This window comes from Galeopterus variegatus, unplaced genomic scaffold (genome assembly GCF_000696425.1).
Source record: "Galeopterus variegatus unplaced genomic scaffold, G_variegatus-3.0.2 Scaffold1764, whole genome shotgun sequence".
Classification (NCBI taxonomy): Eukaryota; Metazoa; Chordata; class Mammalia; order Dermoptera; family Cynocephalidae; genus Galeopterus; species Galeopterus variegatus.
The window spans coordinates 181061-191068 of NW_007727875.1; the positions used below are offsets into that span (position 1 = coordinate 181061).

At 37.0% G+C, this 10008-nt stretch overlaps 1 protein-coding gene across 1 annotated transcript in view; it reads left to right on the plus strand.

Moving 5' to 3' along the window:
• The window catches only part of GALNT5 (polypeptide N-acetylgalactosaminyltransferase 5), a 61260-nt gene that overhangs the window by 28829 nt on the left and 22423 nt on the right, over positions 1–10008 (plus strand). The window contains 2 exon segments of the mRNA XM_008578821.1: positions 3957–3964; positions 6035–6041. Of these exon segments, the coding sequence (XP_008577043.1) occupies positions 3957–3964; positions 6035–6041 (15 nt within the window).

Here is a 10008-nt window from a genome sequence, read left to right on the forward strand (position 1 = left end):
GGTTAATATCCCATAACCCTCAAGAATGAGGCATTGCTTCCATTTGGGAAATTAACCACAAATTTGGGTTCTCTTCCTGCATTTATTCTCTAGACCAGCAAATTATAGGACGAGACATCAGTGGGGTTTTGCTAAGCACCATTAAACAAGTTTTAACAATAGAAGCTGGTAACATGCAATTAAGTCAATCCACTAACAAAAGCTTGATCTAGCAAACACTCCTTCTCCCTCCAGCAGCTTTTTAGTAACTTTCCATGTCAATTTAGTAACCTGTCTGTCTTTGAACCAGCAGCCTTGCTGTGTTACGATTCTTATCTTACAACACAGACTAAATAGCCTGGGGAAAATTTCCTGTTTTTTGTAAGGTCAATAATTGAAACTGCAAGGCTTTGGAAAACCAGGTCCTGTGAAGTACATTTGCTTTATGAATCCTCTACAGCAAACAATCCAGCGTTACTGGAATCTACTCTTAGGAAACATAAAATCCTGCCAGGTTACAATTCAGATTATGTTAATTATCCTGAGCTTGAGCTTAAACATTCTTTGAAAAATAGGACATAACATTAACCATTTATTAAGAATTTAGGTATCAGGTAGATCTTAGAAATATCCCCATAAGATAAAATTCAAAGAAGTTAAGTAACATAGGAAAAGCAGAGTTGGGTAGTTGCTTGTAACTTCCATACTATGCTTGTTTCACTGTGCCTCTCAGCCTCTCATGATCAGAAATAGTGTGTACAATATCCACGGATAATATCTACCACAATTAGAAATCCCACCAAGAGTCAGCTACACAGAGAGCTCCCTGTTTTCTTACCTAACACACTACTGACATCTTATTTTAAAATAGGATGTCTGAAAGTAAAGCAATGGCATTCATGCATTGAAGGATTCTCCTCTTTCCCCAAATAAATCAGTATAAAATTCCATACTGTGTTTTGGGCAGATGCTGCTTCCCTCAGGTCCTGGCAACAGTGGATGAGAATCTTTGTGAGGATCGTGTGTGTTTGGGGACCCATCCTGCTGCCCCCGGGGGGCAGAGGAAGTTGATTCAGGACCCTTTGGCCTTTTAAGCCTGCTATGGGGATAAGGATAGGTGGTGTGGTAGATACTGCTCTTTAAACTCTGAGTCTGAATGGACCATGAGTAGGAATGGTGAGAGAAAGGAGACTGTCTTTATCACATTCTATACCAGTAGCCAAATAGGCCTTTGCAGACCATGCATACGTGCCCTACACACCTAGATGACCCTCTGAGCCTTCCCGCAACAGGGGAGAGGTCTGTGAAAGAATACCTTTAGGGGACAATGATCTTTTATGATCAAACAAGCTATAACACCCTGAAAATAGGACTCCCCCAGCGTGATCAGGATATACGAGTGCTATCTCCAAGAGCAGGAGACTTCAGGGAGGGGCTTTTGCCAAGCATAGCTGGTTCTGTCTAAAGAGGCTTCTCAAGAACACTCCCCACCAAGACCTTGGCTAAGGTCAGTCCCTTTACCATCATGCAAAAAAATTCCATTCCTGACCAGGCAATTAATGTGATACTGAGTTCTGTTAACTGAGAGATAGTTTACAGTGACCATCAAGATGGTGGAATAGATGGTCCCCAACATCACTCTGTCCCACAATGGAAAAATTTACAACTATTAAAAAGCAAAGACTGTGGGCCGGCCTGGTGGCGCACTGGAGAGTGCGCCACTTGGGAGTGCGGCGGCGCTCCCACCGAGGGTTCGGATCCCATGTGGAGACCGGTTCCCGCTCACTGGCTGAGCGTGGTGCGGGCACAACACCGAGGGTTGCGATCTCGTTACCAGTCAGTAAAAAAGACAAAAAGGAAAAAAAAATTAAAAAAAAAAAAAAGCAAAGACTGCCAACCTGGGACCTCTAGAGTTCATGGGAAGAAGAGGAGAAACCCACAAAATTTGTGAAGGTGGGAGAAGCTGTGGCAAGAGGAACAAGAAACAGCTCTAACAGTTTCAAGTCCCGGCCACTTCAGGGCTGGTCCTGTGAGAGGCAGGAATAAGCTGCAGCACATGGAGCAGAAGCCAGCAAAAGCTGCAGCTATGGCCTTTGCATGAAGCTGCCTGGAATCTGCAGGGGAGAAGAGGGCCTCAGAATGTACTGTGCCACCCCTCAGGCTAGGAAGACCACTGGCAGGGGTACTGTGGACCCACATAAGAGCAAGGGCCACAGCCGACCAAAGGAACCACCCAGAGGCCAGTAAGCCATCACAGGGGACTTGCACAAGGCCCACCCATGGGAAGCATTTGGAGTGCAGAAGGAAGGCTGGCCCTCCAGGAGAACATTAGGGTGCAGTGTGGGCAGTGATCTTCCTTCTGATCTGCACAGGCCCACACATTGGAGAGTGGTCAGGGAGATAAAATGGCAGGGGGCACAGTTTGCTGTAAAGAATCAGTCCCAAGCCAGAATTTCCACATAGCTCAGGTGTATCTGACCTCACAAGACCTGGAAGTGACTAAAAGGCCAACAATTAAAATCTGGTCTGAACAAAAAGCCTTCCCTAAAGAATCAGCCGCAAAGCAGCAGTTTAGCAGAACCACAGAACTCAAGTTCTGGTCCCCACAGGAAATTCCCCTATTTTTGGAATTAAGAAAAACCACAGCCAGTGACAAAGCTCTAATATTAACCAGTAATTGTCTAATGCCACCAAAGAACACCTATAAAACCTAGAAGAGGCATCAGTCTCCTCAAATTCCCAGGCAGCTATATAAAGACACAAAGATTGAGAAAGAACAGAGAAATAAGATACCAACAAATGAAGCACCAGCAATAGAGGAACAGAGGATTTATGAAATGTCTGACAGAGAATTCAGAATAACCCTCTTAAGGATGTTCAGGGAGTCAGAAGAAAATACAGATAGAAAATTAAATGATATCTAGAAAACAATCCAGGAGAAGAGTAAGAATCTTGACAAAGGAATTGAATCAATTTTTTAAAAAATAGAAATTCTAGAAACAAAGAATACATTATCTGAACTGAAAAACTCAATAGAAAGCTCCAACAGTGGACTTTAACAGAAGAAAGAATTAATGTGCTTGAAGACAGAACATATGAAATTACCAGATCAGAGAAGCAAAAGGAAAAAAGAATAAGAAAAAAATGAAACAGAAATACAGCAAAAATGGGACTCTCTCAAGTGAAATAGCCTTTGCATAATTGCATATCTGAAGGAGAAAAAAAGGAAGAGATATAGAAATCATATTCAAAAAAATAATGGCTGAAAATTTCCCAAGTACGGAGAAAGATGACAGCATCCAGGTACAGGAAAATCTGAGGTCACCAATCAAATTCAATCTAAGGAGGAACACCCCAAGGTACACCATGATCAAATTATCAAAAACCAAAGACCAAGAAAGAATACTGAAAGTAGCAAGAGGAAGGAAATACATAACATTCAGTGGATCCTCAATACATCTATCAGTGGATTTCTCAGTAGAACCCTGCAGGCCAGAAGGGAATGGGATGACATATTCAGGGTGCTGAAGGGAAAGACCAGCAGCCAAGAATTCTCTGTCCAGCAAAACTAACCTTCAAATATGAAGGAGAAATAAAGTCTTTCCTAGACAAACAAAAGCTAAGAGAATTTATCAGTGCTAGATCTGCATTATGAGAAATGCTAAAGGAAGTTCTTTAATCTGAAAAAAAGACAATGCTAAGAAACAGCAAGAAAAAACTTGAAGGTACATAATTTTTTAGTAAAATAAATTCACAGAAAACCTCAGAATGCTCCAATGTCATAAGGGTGAAGAATAAACCACTTACATCCTTAGTATGAAGAATAAAGGACACCAGCATATACAATGACCATATAAGAGATATGTCATATCAAAAGATGTAACTTGAAACAACAAATTGTCAAAAAGTGTGTGTGTGGCGGGGGGGGTGATGCCAAAGTGTAGAGTTGGTTTTGTTTTATTTTGTTTTTTTCTTAGATATCAATGTACAGTTATTATTAGTCTAAAATAATCTGTTATAACTTTAGCATGTTCTATTGTAAACCTCATGATAACCATAATGCAAAAACGTATAAGACATACAAAAAATAAATAGCAAGAAATCAAAATACACTGCTAGAAAAAACCACTCAATCACAAAGGAAGACAATGAGATTGGAAAAAAAGAAAAAAAAAGTATCAATAAAACAACCAGAAAAAAAAAAAAAAGAACAAAATGGCAGGAACAATTCCCTATATAACAATAATAACTCTAAATGTTGACTGATTAAATGCCCCAATTAAAAGACACAGAGTGGCTCAATGGATTATAAAACAAGAAACAACAATATGCTGCCTACAAGAAACTCATTTCACCTATATAAAGATACATGCCATCTGAAAGTAAAGGGATAGGAAAAAGATACTTTATGGAAATAGGAACTAGAAGAGCAGAAGTAGCTCTACTTATATCAAATAAAATAGACTTCAAGAAAGGAAATTTTAAAAAGATAAGAAAAGCCATTAAATAATGATAAGGGGACCAATTCAACAAGAGAATTTAACAATTCTATATGTATATGGGCCCAGCTCTGGAGCACCCAGTTACATAAAGGAATTACTATTAGACCTAATGGAAGAAAAAGACTGCAACACAATAATAGCTGAGGACTTTAATGTCCCACTTTCAGCAGAGGACAGATTATCCAGACAGAAAATAAACTAGGAAACATCAAAAGTAATCTCTACTCTAGGCTGATTGGATATAACAGACATATATAGAGCATTTCATCCAACTGCTGAATAATGCACATTCTTCTCAGTAATATATGGAAAATTGTCAAGAACAGGTTACATGTTAGGTCACAAGATAAGTTTCAACAAATTTTTAAAAATTGAAATGATATCAACTACCTTGTCTGACCACAATGGAATGAAACTAGAAATCAGCAACAAAGGGGATACTAAAAACCACACAAATACATGGAAATTAAACAACATGCTCCTGAACAATGAATAGGTCAAAGAGTAAATCAAAAAGGAAATTTTAAAAATTTTTGAGACAAATGAAAATGAAAACATAATGAACCTACGGGATACAGCAAAAGCAGTTCTAAGAGGGAAATTTATAATAATAAATGCCTACATCAAAAAAGAAGAAATACTTCAAATAAACAGCCCAACATTACACCTGAAGAAGCTGGAAAAACAAGAACAAACCAAACCCAAAATTGGTAGAAGGAGAGAAATAAAAATCAGAGCAGAAATAAATCAATTAGAGATTTTAAAAAATACAAAAGATGGATGAAACAAAGAGATTTTTTTTTCAAAAAGATAAGCAAAATCAATAAACTGCTAGCTAGATTAATGAAGAAAAAAAGAGAGAAGACTAATAGAAATAAAGTCAGTAATGAAAGAAGGAGACATTACTAATGATAATAGAAATACAAAGGATCATAAGACTACTATAAACAACTTATGTGAACAAACTGGAAAACCTAGAAGAAATGCATAAATTTCTGGACACATACACATTGAACCATGAAGAACCAGAAAATTTAAACAGACCAATAACAAGTAATGAGATTGAAGAAGTAATAAAAAGTCTCCCAACAAGAAAACTCTATGACCAGATGGCTTCCCTGCCAAATTCTACAGAACATTTAAAGAAGAACTACCACCAATTCTTCTCAAACTCTCAAAAAATTGAAGAGGAGGAAATACTTCCAAACTCATTCTATGAGGCCAACATTAACCTCATACCAAAACCAGGAAAGGACACAACAAACAAAAGAAAACTATAGATCAAAAACACAGGTGAGAAGAGCCTCAGTAAAATACTAGCAAACAGAATCCAACAACACGTTAAAAAGATCATTCATCATGATCAAGTGGGAATCATCCCAGGGATGCAAGGATGGTTCAACATATGCAGATCAATAAATGTGATACATCACATCAGCAGAATGCAGGGGGAAAAAATGATCATTTCAATAGATGCAGAAAAGGCATTTGAAAACTTCCAATACTGCTTCATGATAAAAACACTCAACAAATTACATATAGAAGGAATGTACCTCAACACAATAAAGGCCATATATGACAAACCCACAGCTGAGATCATACTGAATGGGAAAAAACAGAGACTTTGCCTCTAATACATGGAACAAGACAAGTATGCCTATTCTACCCACTCTTATTTAACACAGTACTGGAAGTGCTAGCCAGCACAATATGGAAAGAGAAAGCAATAAAGGGCATCCAAATTGGAAAGGAGGAAGTCAAACTAAGCCTATTTGCAGATGACATAATCATATACATAGAAAAACCTAAAGACTACACCAAAAAAATTCTAGAACTAATAAATGAATTCAGTAAAGTGTCAGTATACAAAATCAACACACAAAAGACAGTAGCCTTCCAATATGCCAATAATGAAATAGGTGAAGAAGAAATGGAGAAAGTAATGCCATTCACAATAGCTACCAAAAAATTGAAATACCTAGGAGTAAATTTAACCAAGGAAGTGAAAGATCTCTACAATGAAAACTAAAACTTTGGTGAAAAATAATTGAAGAGGATAGAAATGGAAAGACATCCCATGTTCTTGGGTGGGAAGAATTAACATCATCAAAATGTCCATTTTATCCAAAGCAATATACACATTCAACACAGTCCTTATCAAAAAAACCAATGACATTTTTCACAGAAATATTAAAAACAATCTTAGAATTTGTATGGAACCACAAAGGAACCCATATAGCTAAAGCAATCTTGAACAAAAAGAACAAAGTTTTTTCCAATCTGGATGCCCTTTATTGCTTTCTCTTACCTGATTGTTCTGATTAGTACTAGCAATGCTATGTTAAATAGGAGTAATGACAGTGAGCACTCTTGTCTTTTTCCTGTTCCTAAAAAGTTCTTTCAGCTTTTCCCTATTCAAGATGATATTGGTGGCAGGTATGTCATATGTGGCTTTTATTGTGTGGAGATATTTTTCTTCCATACCTAATTTGCTGAGAATTTTTAATCATGAAATGATGATAACTTTTGTTGAATGTTTTTTCTGTATCTATTGAAATAATCATATGGTTTTTGTCCTTGATTTTGTTGATGTGGTGTATCATATTTATTGACTTGAGTATGCTGAACCATCCTTACATCTCTGGGATGAATCCTACTTGATCATGGTTTATAAATTTTGATGTGTTGCTGTATTCTGTCTGCTAATATTTTGTTGAGGATTTTTGTATCTATGTTCATCAAAGACAGCAGATATCTCTGTTTGCAGATGGCATGATCCTATATATATATAGAAAAACCTAAAGACTTTACAAAAATCTCTTAGAGCTGATAAATTATTTCAGTAAAGTAGCAGGATACAAAATCAACATGCAAAAAATAGTAGCATTTTTATACTCCAGTAGAAAATTAGCAGAAAAAAGAAATCAAGAAAGCAAACCCATTCACAATAGTGACCAAAAAATAAAATACCTAGGAATAAATTTAACCAAGGAGGTGGAAGATCTCTGCAGTGAGAACTACAAATCACTGCTGAATGAAATGAAAGAGAACATGAAAAAATGGAAAAACATCCTATGCTCTTGGATTGGAAGAATTAACATTGTGACAATGTCCATACTACCCAAAGGGATCTACAGATTCACTGTAATCCCCATCAACATACCAATGACATTCTTCACAGAAATAGAAAAAAGAATCCTAATATCCATATGGAACAGCAAAAGACCCTGAACAGCCAAAGCAATACTGAGCAAAAAATAATAATAAAGTTCACAGAAATAGAAAAAAGAATCCTAATATCCATATGGAACAGCAAAAGACCCTGAACAGCCAAAGCAATCCTGAGCAAAAAATAATAATAAAGTCAGAGGCATTACACTACCTGACTTCAAATTATACTACAAAGCTATAGTAACCAAAACAGTATGATACTGGCATAAAAACACTCGAACCTATGGAACAGAATAGAGAACTCAGAAATCACCACATACTTATGGCCAACTGATCTTTGACGAAGGTACCAAGATCATATACCCCGAGGAAAAGACTGCCTCTTCAATAAACAATGCTGGGAAAACTGGACATCCATATGTAGAAGAATGAAACCAGACCTGTACCTCTTGCCATATACCAAAACCAACTCAAAATGGATTAAAGGCTTAAACATACGACCTGAAGCTATAAAACTCCTGAAAGAAAACATAGGGGAAAGACTTCAGGAAGTAGGATTGGGCAAAGACTTTATGAATAAGAGCCTAAAAGCACAGGCAACAAAAGAAAAAAATACACAAATGGCATCATATCAAACTAAAAAGTTTCTGTACAGCAAAAGAAATAATTAACTCAGGGAAAAGACAAACTAGAGAATGGGAGAAAATATTTACAAACTACACATCCTACCAGGGATTAATATCCAGACTATACAAGGAACTCAAACAATTTAACAACAACAACAACAAAAAAAAAAAAAAACCTAGTAACCCATTTAAAAAATGGGAAAAGTTTCTGAATAGGCATTTCTCAAAGAAAGATACACAAATGACCAACAGACACATGAAAAAATGCACAACATCACTAAGCACTGGGAAATGCAAGTCAAAACCACATTGAGATATCATCTCACCCCAGTTAGACTGGCTATTATCAAAAAAACAGAGAATAACAAATGCTGATGAGGATGCAGAGAAAGGGGAACCTTCCTACACTGCTGGTGGGACTGTAAATTAGTGCAGCTACTATGGAAAACTGTATGGAGGTTCCTCAAACAGCTACAGATAGATCTGCCATATGATCCAGCAGTGCCACTGCTGGGTATATACCCAAAAGAATGGACATCATCATGTCAAAGGGCTACCTATATTTCCATGTTTATTGCAACTCTGTTTACAATAGCCAAGAGTTGGAATTGACCTAAATGTTCATTGAGGGGACGACTGGATTAAAAAAAAAAAAAACATGGTATATGTACACAATGGAATACTACTCTGTCATAAAAAAGAATGAAATTTTGCCATTTGCAGCAACATGGATGAACTTAAGAGAAAATCACATTAAGTGAAATATGCCAGGCACAGAAAGAGAAATACAACATATCCTACCTCATAAGTGGGAGCTAAAAATAAAACAAATACATTTTTAAAAGGAAGAAGGAAAGATGCAATGGTCACAATAATACATTGAATTTTCAAAAGGAGAAAATAGAACTGAGTCTACTAGGGGTGGAAAAATGGAAGTGGAGTAGCGAGAAATTGGTAAATGGCCACAAAAATGATTACATTGTGTAATGCTGAATATACCAATTATCCTGATTTGAACACAACGTATTGCACACAGGTATTGAAATTCAACACTGTACCCCACAGATATGTACAATCGTTTCAATAAAAAGTAATTAATTAATTAAAAAAGAACAAAGTTGAAGGTATCACAGTTCCTGTCTTCAAAATATGCTATAAATATATTGAAAAGCTTCTGCACAGCAAGCGACACTATCGACAAAGGAACATAGTCTATAGAATGAGCTACCTATTTTCTAATACCACACTGCCACTTATTAGCTGTACAACCTTGAAAAATAACATAAGTTCTTTGTTCTCTTTCAGCCTCTTTCTGATACTCTTTCCTGTGCTTTCCTAGTCTTGCTCAAAAAAGTGCTGCCCACTCCCATTTTGAGTAATGTTTCTCCTGTGTTCTGTTCTAGTAGTTTCATAGTTTCAGATCTACTCTGCTCTGCTCTGGTCCATCACCCAGTGACATTCCATGGGTAAAAAATGGAACATTGGAGGAGCCAGGGCTTTCCTCAGCTTCTCAGTGGTATTATAGGATTGTTAAGAGCTAAGCTGAGCAGCCAGGTATTGCAACAGTCAATTAAAACAATAAGCCAAAATAAAAGGAACAGTCAATTCTTATCTCTTACTGCAACAGTATCAGAAAGAGGCTGGAAGAGAAAGCCCTGGCTCCTCCAGTGTTCCATTTTTTACCCATGGAATGTCACTGGGTGATGGACCAGAGCAGAGCAGAGCAGAGC